General features: G+C 44.5%; 2 protein-coding genes across 3 annotated transcripts in view; one reads left to right on the plus strand and one right to left on the minus strand.

Annotated features, from left to right (window-relative positions):
* The window catches only part of LOC116216936 (uncharacterized), a 245,225-nt gene that overhangs the window by 72,410 nt on the left and 156,891 nt on the right, over positions 1–15,924 (minus strand). For both annotated transcript variants that reach the window (XM_085230395.1, XM_085230394.1), the window contains exon 4: positions 10,510–10,616. In XM_085230395.1, the coding sequence (XP_085086521.1) occupies positions 10,510–10,616 (107 nt within the window). The remainder of the gene's footprint in view (positions 1–10,509; positions 10,617–15,924) is intronic.
* Positions 1–15,924, plus strand: part of LOC100548043 (vascular endothelial growth factor receptor kdr-like) — a 120,763-nt gene that overhangs the window by 21,082 nt on the left and 83,757 nt on the right. Inside the window, exons 2-3 of the mRNA XM_085230389.1 lie at positions 10,365–10,461; positions 14,456–14,667. Coding sequence (XP_085086515.1) covers positions 10,365–10,461; positions 14,456–14,667 — 309 coding nt within the window. The remainder of the gene's footprint in view (positions 1–10,364; positions 10,462–14,455; positions 14,668–15,924) is intronic.

Consider the following 15,924-nt stretch of genomic DNA (forward strand, 5'->3'; position numbering starts at 1 on the left):
TGATAGAGAAGAGGAATTTACCACCCCGCAAGAGCTTGAGAATACTTATTACCCTGTTCCCACTGGGGTTTGTGGGATGCTGCATGCATGACCCACTGACACACAGGGAGCAGGGCTCACTGCCACATTCACACTGCGGCTTCAAGCTAGAAGCCTGGGGCAAGTGGCCTGAGACGAGACACAGTCTTTCTGAACAACCAATCTAGGAACATTGGGTGGCAGTAGGCAGACAGCTTGCTTTGTGGCAACACTGGGATTTAGCCGTGGACAGAGGTTGTTTAGGAAACAATCTTATCATTCAGCAGATCCTCATCGAAGCTCCTCTCTCTTGCATTTCTTAGAAAACAGCTGTTGTCTTCTTCTGAGGTTTGGTTTATCGACAGTTGAAACCAAAGCCAAAAATGCCTGCTCTGCCTTTCAGTCCCAGCAGTGATGAGGTAGTACCAAAGCAATTTGTGACGGGAAGAAACCTGCTCTGTTCTCAGCAGGAGAGAGTGGCCTTAATACTGCCCTAAATGTGACAGCTGAAGCACTCAGAGATTGCTTCATGTAGGTCACCAGCAAATGCTTTCTGAAGGACATCTCCTAGCACTTCATCTTCTCTAATTTTAAATATTCCTAAAGATAGGGCTGGCATCATTGCTTCCTCTGGGAGATGAACTGCACAGGCTGATATAACTCAACCTTCGGAAGATTTTCTTTTCTCTCCCAGACTCTTACTGCTTTCAACAGTGAAAGCAGATAAACAGCTGCCCTTAGTATCAGATCTCCTGTGATTCCAATCCTTCCTGTTAAACACTCTGAATTACCAAAGTCTAATTACTGTAGCATTTGAAGTCCCCATCACAGTGTGCAAGAAGGCAGTATCAAACCTATGGAGGGGCTTCTAGTCTTCAGGTTTAGACAACGTGGTAAATAATCGCATTCAAAAAATGACTAATCATGGGTTTAAACCACACAGAAATTTTGCTTGAGATATGCAAACTGTTCTTAACAATGTTGAGACAAAGTTAGCTCAGTAATCATACCTGACACCCGAGGTTGTTTTACGATACAAAGCTGAGATTTAAATTCAAATATTTAGTATCCTTACTGTTCCCATCTGTAGTTTCAGACTATTGATCCTTGACTGAGCATCAAGGGAAAATGATATTCTAAAACATTAACTTGTGACCAGTAAGTAAGCCCAGGCTTTCTTGAAAACAAGCATCTCTGCAGCACTGAAATATTTTGTCTTAGTTGGAGATGAGCCACAAGCATAGATTTTCCTTACGTATTAGCTGAAGGCAGATGTAGAAGCTGATGGCAGAGACCTTACAATGCATTCAAAGAAACAATCTTTTTGCTAAACTGGAATTTAACGTAACTTGTCTTTCTCTCTGGCCATTTCAATGTCTCTCTAGGGTATTTATGTACACTTTTCCAGACTCTTTCACTTAGGATTTTATTGTCAAAGGAGTAGGCTGACCTATAGTACAAAATTTTAATTTACTCAGTAGTTTGAAATACTGTTGCATGTTAATTGATGTATGGCTCTAGCAGTATGCTTTGGTGCCTCTACTACCAGATACCAGAACAGGTCTTTAACATGTGTGAAACCAGCATAACTTTATTGACTTCTTGCAAAAATATTCATCACTGCCGGTCTCTGATATTAGCAATTTTTAAGGCAACCTAAGGGAAATTCCTCCTCAGTACTCTGTGTTGCCGGCCTAGAGCCTGACCTCTACTGGCAGTTGGGATGAATCATGAGCTGGTGCGCGTGTGGGTTATTTAGTCCCTTCTAAACATGGAACTAAAGGCAATTTACTGCCCTCAGAGAAATCAGCCACACCACTTCTCCCTGCCTGATGCCTTGCAAACAAACTGACCTGCATGCAGCTGTAGTATTGCTGTGGTACACCATGTCCAGTTGCAGGAAGTGCTACCATAGTACAGGAACACTGTATGCATCCTCCAGTCTGCTGAGAGATGTGCAGTATTGGTGTGATTAAAAAGTGAAAGAAATATGCATGACCATATCATATCCACACCTAAATTACTGACGTCGTAGAAAAATATTAGAAAGTTACAAAATAGTATATTAGAGAAGACTTTCTACCAGTGCTCTAAATTTTAAAGAAGTCCATTCTCTTGAATAGAATATCTAGTTTCAAGGACTTTACTCTTATCTTGAATATAGGCAGCACCTTTATGGTGGATTAGAAGGCTAGTGTAAAAACTGGATAGGAACAAGAGAGAACTCATTGCTTGCATCAGTAGAGATTTACTGCTTGGTTTTTCATTAGAGGTCCTGGCTCAAATCAAGATAGATTTAAATAGTGACTGATTCTTTCTGCACACATGAGCAGATTGGGGAATAGTTCTTGGAATGGAGTCAGCACAACAACTGCTTTCATTATTTGCAGCTGTGCAAAACAAGTAAGTTTGAAAGAAATATAGAGGTGCCAGATTCGATCCCATTGATGTGTGATGTGCAACGTTTAGTGCTGCGCTCTGTGACACACATGAAGTCTGTGAATTACTGCTGTTGACTTTTCAGGCTTACATGTCACCTTTGATAAATGAGCTAATCTGCTGATAGCTACTCAAAATAATAAAGTAATTTAATTAAAAGTGTTTTTAAATTTTCCTTCTATAACATGTGAACTTTTTAAGTAAGTGATCACTGCATACGAATTACCCTCCCTAGAGCAATTCTGACTACATTGAAGGGAATTAAGTGTAGAGTTTTGACAAGCTGGCGTCATAACTTGATCTACACTTTACTGTCTGTAGCTATGGAGAAGTGTTGAGTTGATATGCGATAAAAATGATTTGTCCATCCATACACAGATATGCTCCCAGGAGCTCACCTGCAGTAAAAGTTCTGAGCTGGCACAGTGACACAGGGAATGTGGAGACAGATCAGGACAGTCTTCTACTTTCTCATTTTCCTACCCAGTGGTCTGGAGAAAGGAGAGAAATCTTGGCCAGAATCACTTCCAGAGAAATGCTAACTTATATCTAAAGAGAGAGTAGCGGCTTGAGTCCTCTGGGAGAAGGCGAAGGGCAGGCAGGTGAGCATGGTGGGCTGCTGCCCGTGCTGGCTTCTGCTCACAGCCTGCAGGATGTGCCGCCTCCTCAGGATGGGCAAGTCAGGGAAGAATGAAAGCTATGTCTGCAGCTCCAATGAGGCAATCCAATCTGGGAATCATTGGGAACACTTGCATCTGCCGCCCTAAAGCATTTATCAGGAAAGGCAAAGACAGTTTCATACCTCACATATTTTGTTATTTTTTTCCTGAAGTCTTTAGCACATAGCATGGTCTCATTTGTGTGAGTGTGCCTCTCTCCCACCATGTCTGCATACTTGCTAACCATGGAGACGTGCCAGGTCTTCTCTTTCCCAGAGGAATTGCCATAATTTAGATCATGAAATAACAACATTCCCAGCCTTTTCTCCATCAACACAAGATTACTGCATTTCCTAAATACTTTAAATTGTGCTTGAGTGCATGGCAGATGATTGCAGATGTTGCCACCTCCTTTCCCAGATCTCGTGTTTATTTTAGGGCCGTAGATCTAAGTTCTGGGCTTGTCATGCAGTTACAAAGAAAGGACATGCCCCCTCCATAACTGAGCGTAAGCCCAAGGCAGTGATATCTCTGTCATTCTTTGGGATTGCATACTCCATAAAATCAGATGGAGAACAATAGCCCTGATTAATGAGCTGCTGCCACCAGACCAAACAGTCTTGACCTGGAGTTGCTTTCTGTGGCCTTTTTCCATAAATCTGCAACTGATATGGCGATCCATATCATGGAAAGCCAAGCACGTGGCATTGGAGGCTGAGGGAGTTGCCTTTGAGCAGGTGTAGCAGAACTCAAAAGGCTGTGTTTTGATTTCTGACAGAGTCAAGTTCCTGTTAATTAACACCGTGGTTTCTAGCCGTCAGCACACAAAGCAATCAGGTGGCCTTGCTGGAGCGTTTCTGCTGATTACAGAAGGAAACCAGAGTGACCCTGTGCCACTTGATCAGGAAATGCTTATGCATCCAGTTGTGAGGAAAAGTTGTGGGAACAAATCCCAAGAGAAGGGCCGATGCCTTATCTTATCTTTAAACACTTACTCTACTTTGTGGTTGTTCTCACTGTGCTGGGCTAGATGTCTCCTCCACTCAAGACTAATGATCAAATTTTCTGTTGTCACTAGGACACTTACACCCGCCCTCCTGCCCCTGCTGGAGCCACACAAAGCTTCCATCTGCAGCAGGCAGAGGAGAATGGCTAGGAACTGCTCCCCTTTCTCTGCAGCCAGCCAAACAAATGCTGGGTCCTCTGCCTTGGATAATCAATAAAAACAGAATGACTGTTGCATTGTGGGTTAACACTAGCACTGAAATATTCTGAAAGAATCTTTACAGTCTCTCCAGATGAGCTACTGATGGCTAATTTCACTGGGGATGAACTCCTTCACCTTCTGTAGGAATGGAAGCTCTGAGTGTTGTACAGGTTGCTAGTCATGTGCCCTCACAGTGTATTTATGCTGCCAGACTACTCCGGGGGATTCCTGTCTGAGGATACTGAGCCTTTGCCCTCTCTACAGGCTCAGTACCTGACTGGTGGCTTGACAGCATTCAATAGCTGAAAATGGAGAGATTCTGTCCTGACTTACAGCCAGGATCTTGGATTCAAGAGCATCCCTTCTTATTTGCTGTTAAAGTCAAAGCCACCGATAATACTTAATTTACAAAATTTTGCATTTAGAACAGAGGATAAGATATTTCATTGGTATGAATGCATGATACTATCAGAATTAAAACTTATATGTCTCCCCCCCAAAATGACAACAGAAGTGGGGAGGGGTGGGTCTTCTTCAGTCATTTGCTACTGCTTCTTTAAGACTTTAAAGTAAATTACTTTAGAAAAGAAAATTACTCAGTAATAATAAATGAATGCTGATTCTGAATAAAGACCTAATAAACACACCAAATATTGCAAGTGATACCATACTGCTAGCAGTACCATCCTTTCCTCTCTTTTCATAGAGAATGACCTTCAGATAAGTCTGAAAATGATTGCAGGCCATTGGTTTAAAAACACACAGCACCTCACTGAGTCCTTGAACTTTCTAATTGTAGTGAGAGTAGGATTTCCTTGGGGATGTACTCACAAAAATACAAAACTGGCACCTGTCCACTTTCCAGATGTGCTGCGATGAAGCACCCTGGCACCTGAGGAAAGCACACTGTCCCTCTGTGTTGTTCAGTGCTGCAGACACAAGGCCGCTTGGGGAGACTGAGCTATCATCAGCGCTTCCCTGGCAGGCAGCTCATCATCTACATTACTGACGAGTGCCTTATTATTGTGAGCAGCGCCACGCGTGCTGCTCTTAGAGCCCCCAGTGACACCAAGAGACTTTCAGAGCACGGAGGGTGCTCCTGATCTTAACTTTCAGAAACACTCCAAGATAAGCATGGCTTACAGAAGCGTTCCCAACCTGTTGCCGGCAACAAAAAAAGTTTCTTAAATACTGTGTATATATCTCTCCTTTGCCTACCAAAATCAGCTCTAAAGCTGTGACTTCCAGTCCTTCCTAATGAGACCTGATGTGTCCTAGGGCCCAGATCTGTGCATAAGAGTGACTTTACACACATGAATAGTCCCCAGAGTTCAGTCATGTGCAAAAAACTATTTGTGTGCCCAAGTCCTCGTGGGCCCTGGTCTAACCTGCTTCACTTAGCTGTCAGCACAGCAGGCTGCGCTTCGCCTGGCAATCATTTTCTTTGTCATCTGATGCAGAGGTTAGGTGCTCTTTGATGCTGCTCTTTCAGTTTTCCCATCGTCTGTGCGCCACAGTGCCCAAAAGGGGCATGTGGATTTGTTAATCAGATATTATATCGACGTTAGCTGTCACTGTGTGTGATACCTACTTACACTCAATCTCACAAGCATTTGTGAGTGCTCTTTTTGGCATAGCTAGTGGGTAGTTACAGTGCCTAAAGGATGCTCTAAGGTAGACTCTGCTCTAATAAGATGCAGAGATTAAAAATAGTTTTTTATCCATGCTCACCCATGTCCCTAGCATGAACAATCAGGCATTTGTTTAGTGTGGGAGGGATGTCCCTCAGCCAAGTGGGACCGAGAGAGACATCTGACAGAGGTGAAGGAGGTCACACGTCGTCCTGTGCCTGGGGATCCTCCCAGGCTTCGTGTTGGCTGGGCTACAAAATCAGATTGTCCCAGGAAAAACAGTTTTCAATATACTTTTCTTCCCTGGACAATGTATCAGTCAACCTTTCACATTTCCCTCCCAGGGACCTGTGCAGTTCTGCTGTGTTTGGGGTTTTCTGCTCTTAACAACAACAGAATGTTAAACTGGGAGTAGGAACAAGATCTTGGAAACAGAAGCTGTGAGTGGGACCCAGGACGGAGGCTCTGCCCAGGCTCAGGGCTCTTCTTCTTCATCTTCCTAGATGATGCACTATGCTTGCCTTGCTTTAACCAGCTTGCTTTGGCAACCAGGAATCAAGAGCAGGAATCTAATATCATAGCTACGCATCAGTCCCCATGAAGAACACACAGAACATACCTGTCCCTTGACTTAAAGAGGGAATGTTGGGCAAAGACCTATATATAGCTTTGCAATATGCAATAGTCTCTTTCCTAATTTCACAGCATTATCACTGTAGCATCCAATCCCAAACCACATTGGAAGGTCTAAGGAAGGATGCTGCACACTGTCAGCTTCATGAAGAGAATGGCAGGGTCAGCCATGGCACTGGTGCTTTTGTAGTTAGCTGTGAAAATGTTTGGTTTTTGAGAAGACAGTTAATGATTAAAGCCATAAAACATAAATGAAATGCAGTAAAATGGTGAATATTCATGGAACATTCTGAGAAGGAAAAGTATTGTATCCAAGCCCCAAATTTGCCTCCAAAATTGAGATCCGGCTCTGAAGGGAGCAGGGGAGGCTGAACGTTTTGCGAAGCCTCACCTTGCCAGCTGCAGCTTTGCTCACCCAGCACAGCACAACCTCTGCTAGCACTACTTGCTTGGTTTTGCAATGTTTTTCTTTCAGTCCGCTCAGCCTTGGCTCAGGCGTGCCCGTAATGGGCACACGCTGTGTTTATAAAAGCCCTCTGTCACCTGGCAGCAGCGACCCAGTGTGTGTGTGGCAGAGGAATTTTGTCCTCCTGTCCTCCATGGGGTAGAAATGCACTGAAATTACACTTTGCTTATTCTTTTCTTCAGCTCCAGAAGCCAAAATAAACTTCAGGAATGAAGTACCTCAGATGTATAAACAGAATAACTGAAAAATACTTTTCCTTCTTTTATCAAAAACAGTCCCAAGAGCTGTAAGAGCCCAAGGACTGCGTTATGCTTCCATCACAACAGCGGCTCAGGTCCAGTGCCCACTGCCCCAGACCCCTCCAGCACTTGCAGACCAAGAGGCAGAAGCCAGGCCTGTTCAAAGGCCAGCTTGAGGTGCCAGCTTAGCCCCCATAAGCCCTAAGAACAATTGACAGCACCAGAGGAACCAAAGAAAGGATTAGTCAGAACCCCAGGATTTTCTAAGTCGGAGCAGGCCTGGCTCCACAGTCATCAGAGTGTGAACAGCCCAGAGTAGATTGGGATTGCAGCTGTGTCCTGTAAAGGCTACACAGGACTAGAAGAACCCTCAGCTAGCTAATTCAATGACACTTGCCAAACATTTTCAAATCTGTGTTTGCCATTTTTGGGATTGTTTGTGTATAATACATACTGAACCTCATCCCATACTTCATGCAAACAGAGTGCTTCCAGAATACAGAGGACTCAGATTCAAGAGCAAAGGTGTACTTGCCAGAGTGGTCCCCTCCTGTGTAGTTTGCCTTATTTTTTTCTCCCAGTTGCTTCTTTGCTAATCACGATGCTATACCTTGTACAGGTCATCCTGAAGGTGTTTAGGAACAACTGCACTTCTTAAAGAACCAGGGAAGAGCAGGGCTGGGACTCTGTGACCAGCATCCACTGCATCACATGCATGTAACAGCAGTTTGTAGGTAGGACCATGCTATGCACAGCTGCACTGGGGGGAGTTTTCCTGGCTAGACTCCACAAGTTTTTCTTATTCTTTTATTCTTATTATTTCTTATGTACTTACTCTTCCTTATATTCTTATTCATCAGTTTATTCCTTACTCTGCAAAGGACATTAAAGAGAGAGCTACAGTGTCAACAGTTATGTAAAACTGGGGATGGAGAGGTCTCTGCGGTGGCCAGGGCTGATGTGAAGCCTCAGCTGAAGGTCTGTAGGGAGGCTCAGTCTGCTCTTGGAGGGAGCTGAGCTACATGTGGGCTGGGCAGGATGCCTCTGGGGAGGCTCTGGAACCATGTGATGAGCTGACCTCCGCTGAGCCTCTGATGGGAGTCTGAGTGGCTCCTGGAAGAAGCCAGGCTCTCTGAAGTGGGAGTGATTCACTCTCCATGCTGAGAGAATATACCAAGCTAAGAGAATTTTACTTGAATCCTGCAAAGAAGAGATGAGAGGAGATGGGAGGTGGAAGGGAAGAAAATCACTGTTTCATCCAGTTGAAAAGTTAAACCCTTATGTTTCTTTTTTGTTAGATATGTTATCTTCACTATTCTGCTGAGCATAATGCTTCTGTTATAAGCCCAGCTATAGATTTCTGGCTTATCAAGTTCAAGGCAAAGGAGAAGATGTAGATTTGAAGAGCAGGAGGGGAAAGAAAACATAAAGCTTTAATGTCAGAGCTTTGGAAATTGAGATACTTATCTAAGCCTGTTTTCTCCTCTCCTTGATTATGTTACTTTGAATTTGGACAAGGAAACCAGCCTGGCCTGCCTCACTTCTGCTTCTTCTCAGTTTCACTTTCTGAAAACAGTATCGCCCTAGATGTACACTCAGATAGGGGTCTCATTTAGGGCAGTTTCAGCACCCTGCAGCCAGCTGTCAGGAGTGCTCAGAGCATGGTGGCTGTGGATTCAGCCCCAGAGCAGCAGCACGGCTCCCCTGCATGGCTCCCCTGCACAGCTCCCTTGCACAGCTTCCCTATGTGGCTCAGCTGCTGACGCTGCCATGGGTCCAGGCTCACAAGCTGTCCCCCTTCAAACAGCTCTCTGCAAGGGGCTGGGCATATCACATTTAGTGCTTGTATCTGCCTTTGGAAGGGTGGCTGTTCTGAAGGCCTTACCTGTGCCAAGAGATGATGATGATGATTATGATGAGAGCAGCCTTTACCACTGCTGTCAATAAAGACCACTGTCATTCATTTAGGGCAACAAAGCTGGTGAGGGGTCTGGAACACAGACCATATGAGGAGAGGCTGAAGGAGCTGGGAATGTTCAGCCTGGAGGAGGCTCAGGGGAGACCTCATTGCTCTCTATAACTTCCTGAAGGGAGGTTGTAGTGAGCTGGGGGTCAGCCTCTTCTCTCGTGTCATTAGTGATAGGACCAGAGGGAATGGTTTCAAGCTACGGCAGGGGAGATTCAAGCTGGACATTAGGAAGTATTACTTTTCAGAAAGGGTGGTCAGGCACTGGAATGGACTGCCCAGGGAGGTAGTGGAGTTGCCGACCCTGGGGGTGTTCAAGGAAAGACTGGATGTTGTGTTGAGGGACATGATTTAGTGGGAGCTATTGGTAATAGGTGAACGGTTGGACTGGATGATCTTTGAGGTCTTTTCCAACCTTGGTGATTCTATGATTCTATGATTCTATGATTCTTGAGCTGACAGACCTCATGACACTGACTCTGGGGACGGTGGCTCAGATACTTCTGCAGATTCGCCTTACAGAGTACACAGCCCCAGTGGTCTCAAAGAAAGCAGTTTGCCACTTAGTTCAAAGGCAGTATTTGTGAACGTTGCTTTGGAAAACAGTAGGCTTTTAATTTGCATTTAATGCAGCAGATGCTTCACAGTTGAGAATCAAAGAGTTGCTCCCCAGAATTACTGTTTTCTCTTATTAACTGAAAAGTAATATGTGACCTCGTACATCAGATTGTTTCCCAGACTGATTCTTTCTAGTTCTGTATTTATGTAAAATTCTTTTGAAATTAATCTGTTGTCCTGAAACTGTAGTAACCCAGTAACACAGCCAGCTCTAAAGAAAAGCAGGAAGACTATGAGCAGAAACGCAGGTGTTCGGTATTAGAAAAGAAAGGGGTGAATAAGGGGAAGAAAAACAAACGGAGGGGATCTCAGTGGGCACCATGCAACTCTATGCTCAACTGAATTGCATCAGTATAAATTAAAGCCCTGTGTGGGCCCCCAAATTAGGAACTATTTACAAAACAAAAAGCTTTCCTCGGCTGTATTGTGCATGTTCTAACCACGGTGAATAGCCTGCCTAACAATGATTTCTTCTTTATTTGGGTCAGGTCTTGCTGAGGACAAATTTTTTGAGAAACCAGTGCTGAGCATTGCAAAAGACCACATTGTCATCTTACCAGGAGAAGTTCTAACAATAAAATGCAGGTAAGGATTGCTCCAGCAGTGCCGGATGCCCTCGGTTGTTCTGATTACCTTGCACAGCACGGCTTCTGGGCAGGGGGAAGCAAAGATTGCTGGACAGCCACGATCTGCAACTGGCGATGCTTTCCCTCGGGTGCATTTCAGGAGAACTTGTTGGGCTGAAACAAAGCAGAGAGAAAAGTCTTTGGTCAGCATTCAGCCCACTTCATTCCTTTTATCAAAAATGAACCAAAGCAAAGCCCTGAGTCAGCACACAGCAAAGCTTATGGAAGGGGATGTGCATGCTTAAGGACATAGCTGGAAACCTTTGCCTGAAGAGATGCAGCTTCAATTCCTCTGCAGCTAAAATCACTCTTTTCCCCCTGTCCATCAGTAAATGGCTATATATATACATATATATAGTTATACATATGTATAAAGACAAAAATGTGTATATAAGCTTAAACTTCCTAACCTCAAATACTGCCTAGCCCAGAAGATGACAATTAAATAAACACCAGTCAGTATGTGTATATTCAAAGACCTGACCTGTTTGAATACATATTCTTTAAGTCAAAGATAAGCAAGGATCTTAAAAACCAGACCATAGATCATAAATTCTGGCAGCAATTCAATTCTTGACATAATATATAAAAAGTAGCCATGCAAGAAACAAGCAAGATGTCAGCAGTGACTTACATGGAAATGGGGAATAGAGCTTGGTCACAGCTGGGAGAGACACAACTGAGCAGTCAGTGTGAAGAGTGGGAGCTCCTTCTGCTCTGTCAGGACACAAATTAACTTGCTTGGCCACACAGAGGGTCTCTGACTGGGGTGTACGTAAGTGTTCCACTTGTTCTGAATGTGATTTAAATGCCAAGCTGCTGTGAAAAGTTGTCTTTCGGTTCCTTCAGCACACATTGTAATAGAGAAGGCTGAAGGTAATCCAAACTATCACAAATTCTTTTACATCTTCTTGCAAAGTCTCCTTGAGTATAGCTGGTACACTGTTGGTTTCTTGCAACCACTGAAGGCAGTGAGAAAGAACAGTGGGAAAGTGAATCTCAGCTGTAGATAAATACAACCCTTCTGATTTTTTCCTGATCTAACTAATCCAGTCTTTATAGTGAAGAGTAAATTGACTCAGTCTGTGTAAATTTGTGATGTTTTCTGGAGTGTAAGGCATTTTTTTTCCTCCAAATACCTCCAGCTAGCCATGTGGCTTATGAGGTCAAAACAACCTTACAATGGTATTTTTAGCTTAGCGAGCAGCAAGCATCATGGCAATAAAGTTTAAAGTCCTTTAAAATCTCAGTGCAGTGCTTCATAAAACATGATGTGTGGACATGAGTTGTGTGCTGCTCCAGGCCAACTGAATCAATGCTTCTCAGCAGTTCTCCATCCGCTGCCATTTTGATCAGTAGGAACTGATTTTCTCATATCACCAGATGAACGAAGAGATGAAGAAATTATCAGCACTTCAGCAGTGCTGGTTGTGATCTGAAATTGCATTACAGATGTGAAGCAATAAACCCACCTAAGAGATGGGGAAATGCTGGCCCTGAAGGGAGCTCTGGAGTTCTGCCTGCTTCCAGAGTTCAGGTCTCAGTGGAAGGAATTAGTACGGGCAGGTAGCTGCTGCAGACTCCATTCATTTGAGATTCTTGGCCAGGATTTCCTGATTTTTGGCAGCCTGACCAAAGCTGCAGCTATTGCTGTGACTCCTGTCTGCCAAATATATGAAAATACCAAGGCAGTGGTCAAAGTCTTCATCTTCCACCAGTATAAAATGAGCAGGTGGAAAAAGTAGGCCCATGTGAGGAAGCACAGAGTTGTGATCCCCTGATTTGCTCTGCAGAGCCACTGCTATAGACACCAGGCTTGGTGATGCCTGTGTCCAAAGAAGAGCAACAAAACTGTGAAGGGTCTGGAGCACAAGGCTATGAGGAGCAGCTGAGGGAACTGGGATTGTTTAGTCTAGGGAAGAAGAGCACAGGGTATACGAATATCTGAAAGGAGGTTGTGGTGGGGGTTGTCTCTTCTCCAGATGACTGTGATAAGATGAAAGTAAAGGCCTCAAGTTGTGCCAGGGAAGATTCAGATTGTGTACTAGGAAATGTAGCCTTCTCAGAAGGAGTCTTTAGACACTGGAATGAGCTGCTCAGGAAGGTGGTAGAGTCACTGTCCCTGGAGGTGTTCAATAAGGGTAGAGGTGGCACTGAGGGACATGGTTAGCAGACATGGTCGTGATGAGTCAATGGTTGGACTAGATGATCTTAGTGGTCTGTTCTGACCTTAATGGTTCATGAACATGAAGTGCCATTGTTCCTGTTTGGGGCCAGGAGTCCCATTTCTTGACAGAAGTGGCTGTTACATCATTGGTGACGTTTGTAGATTGGGAAAGAGCACTGGATAGGGATGTCTCCGTAAGAACTTATTTCCGCACTCAGAAAGACAGGAAGTGTGACGGGTGAGGTGAGGTTGCCCAAGTCCACTGTGGATCCAAGAAGCAGGGTGAGGCTGCTCACCAGGAAGAACATCCACACTCTTCCTGGGGCTCTCACTCTTCTACGTGCTGGGAATAACCTCCAGACCTAGGCCCCGTTCCTCACTGTATTCAGGAAGGCGACAGCAGGACGGTCAGAATCAGAGCCAAGAGGATGTTTGTTTGAGTGTCACTGGACTTGCTGGCAAGAGCATTCCCTTAGTGCACCGACTGCGCCACTGCAAAGCTACTGGCACAGAAGGGGTTCAGAGTTCTTAGCTACTGGAAATTTCACACAGCACGCTTGTTGGATACTCTAAGGACAGGCATCTTTATGCAGCAGACATGTCTAGACCGGATTTCTTCCTGGCGACACTCAGCTGGGAAAATCCAGGGGTTCTTGCTCTTTCCTCTGCTCTGCAAATGCCATTGGATCAATGGGAGTTCATCACGGTAGAAAGGGCGAGTGAGCTCCTGTCCTCTGGAATAGCGTGGCCTTTCTGTAGGCATGGAAGCAAAGAACTGCCTCCTCTGTTGTGAACCCAACCCCCTTCCTCCCCCGGGATCCACAGACCACCACTTCTGCCCCCCACCAGTTTCTGCACTGACCAGCAGAAAATAATCTGCTACAAGAAGATCGCAGTCCTCTTTGCACGAGCATGTGAGCCTGTGCTAGGCTTCCTCAGAGCCCCCAAAGTTCATCCCGAGCAGGACGGAGCTGCAGGAGCTGCTATGGTGTGCCTGTTGCATTTACCACAACACAACCAGCAGAACCAGGGCCTATTGCTGACCTGAAACACCAGAAGATCTCTCTGAGTCCTTTAAAAGGTGATAAAGTGCCCTTGCTTTTTGTCAGTGAACTACACAAAATTGCATTTGACACTAGCTGTGATCATAACTAAGACACGAATGGGTGACACGGTGTGTCTATCTGCCCTGCTGGTTTTATGTGCCGAGTGCTGTGATGGGGTGAATAGAAAAAGATGCGTATTGAGCGGATATTCTAAGATCTGTAATTGGATTAGTTCCAGACCCTTTACAAAACCAAGATCGAGTCACTGCTGATTAAACAAGAAAGGTGATGAGAAGTTACATAAATGTTCTCTCTCCATGCAGCCTTACAGTTAAAGGAAAGTATAAGTTAATTTGGCAGATAAATATGCAAATTCCTCAACTTGAAAGAAACATATAATTTTATCTGGTGCTTTGAAATGTTTGAAGTGGCTTAAACATAGCGGTAGAAAAACAAACTGGAGCTCAGGATGTCTGTTAAAATGAAAACTAAGCTTTCCTCTAGGAGTTAGCTTGCCGCAGTTGTTACAATTTGTGGAATTTCCCCTGCTCTGCTGCATGAGTGTGGTGTGAGCACCCTTAATTTCTTATGGCTGCTAATCCAAGCACCCTGCAGCCTGTATCATTTGTTTCCAAATGACAAGAGAGGGAACACAAGAAACATTGGCAGCCGTGGGTCAGAAGGAAGCCCACGTTCTGCCTGAACCATGACCCGCTGTAATAGTGGTGTGCTGTTGGCAGGGGAGCACGGCCGGTGAGCTGGCTGCTGCGGGAGGCACAGAGGGCAGACCCCCGCGTGCACATCAGCAGCTGCCGCAACAGCAGCGGGCAGAGCTGCAGCATGCTGCTCCTCAGGAACGTCACGGCCAGCGACACCGGGTACCTCACCTGCCTTCATGATGACGCCCCATCTAGCGAGGAGCTCATGGCCAAGATTTACGTGTTTGTTAAAGGTAAGACCTTCCTTTTGTTTTGGTTTTATGCCTTTTTGGTAATGTAAAATCAGTGCTACAAGAAGCAGTCCGGTTCCGATGCTTGCACAAATCCTATCTTGCCAACCCAGCATGCACAGCTGTGGCACCCTGCAGAGGCTGGGACACACCTGAGTTTTCAGGCCAGATGAATTAATTCATGGGGACAAAGGTACGAGAGCCAGATATTGGCTATCTCATTCAATTCTATCACTTGAAGACGAGATTGTCCTGCCTATTTTTCTGTTCCAAGTAAGTGAACACTGATTTCTTTAAATGTCTTTTCCTTCCTTTACCTTTTAAGATCTTTTAAGGCTTTTGCTACCACAGTGCTTTTCCTGAGATTCACCCTCAGTACCCAAGTCCTCTTCCTCCCCAGGCATCAAACTCCTCAACAACAGTCTCTGCGGTTCCTGCCTCTCCTACACAGTTGTGTACTGCTTTGTCCTTCACATCTGTGGGACGTACTTAGCAAAGCCAAATGGCTGCATTATACATATTGGGTGGGGTTTTTTTTGGTGAAAAATGGCCTATTGCTCATTTTTGTTCTCTCGAGCTGCCTCTTCTATTTGCGTCAGAATCACTGGGTTCACATCTAATAACAAATGGAAAGTAGATGTAACACTGAACAACCATTTCAATAATACGACCTTTTGTTGAAAGAATATTCCCAGAAAATGTTGATGTATTTTTCCAGTTCATTTGACAATTGATTTACTAACCTATGAAATCACTTTGGGTCTTCCAGGCTGAGATTGTGAGTAGTCAGACAAAGGAGCTGACGTTTGTGTCATGGCAAGGGATCGCATGAGATCCATTGGTGCTGAATAGGGTTACTGTGCAGTTCTCTACAAATACTCGAGAAAATGAGTGAATTTAATTTTTTCAGAAACTGCTAAAATGTGATTCTTTGAATCCTCTTACTGAAGCAAATACTAGAGATGTAATGGGTTTGGCTAATATGATCTGCCCACATGACTAAATTCAATTTCGGAAGTACTGGGTGAACACACCTGTGTGATGCTTGTGGATAAGATTTTCCAATCTCTTTATGTCTGTTGTAAATAGTCCCTTTCTGCCCTCATCCTGCTTTCCCAGCAAGTCTTCCTCTTATCGTAAAGTAGCTTTTTGGTGTTATTTGTTAGTTCCTGTAGTCACTTTTTTTTCTCCCTTTCTATTTCCTTTCTCTTTTTTTTTCCCCTTGTTTCTCTAAGTCCAAGTTTCTTTATCCACCCTAGT

Source organism: Meleagris gallopavo, chromosome 9, assembly GCF_905368555.1.
Source record: "Meleagris gallopavo chromosome 9, MGAL_WU_HG_1.1, whole genome shotgun sequence".
Classification (NCBI taxonomy): domain Eukaryota; kingdom Metazoa; phylum Chordata; class Aves; order Galliformes; family Phasianidae; genus Meleagris; species Meleagris gallopavo.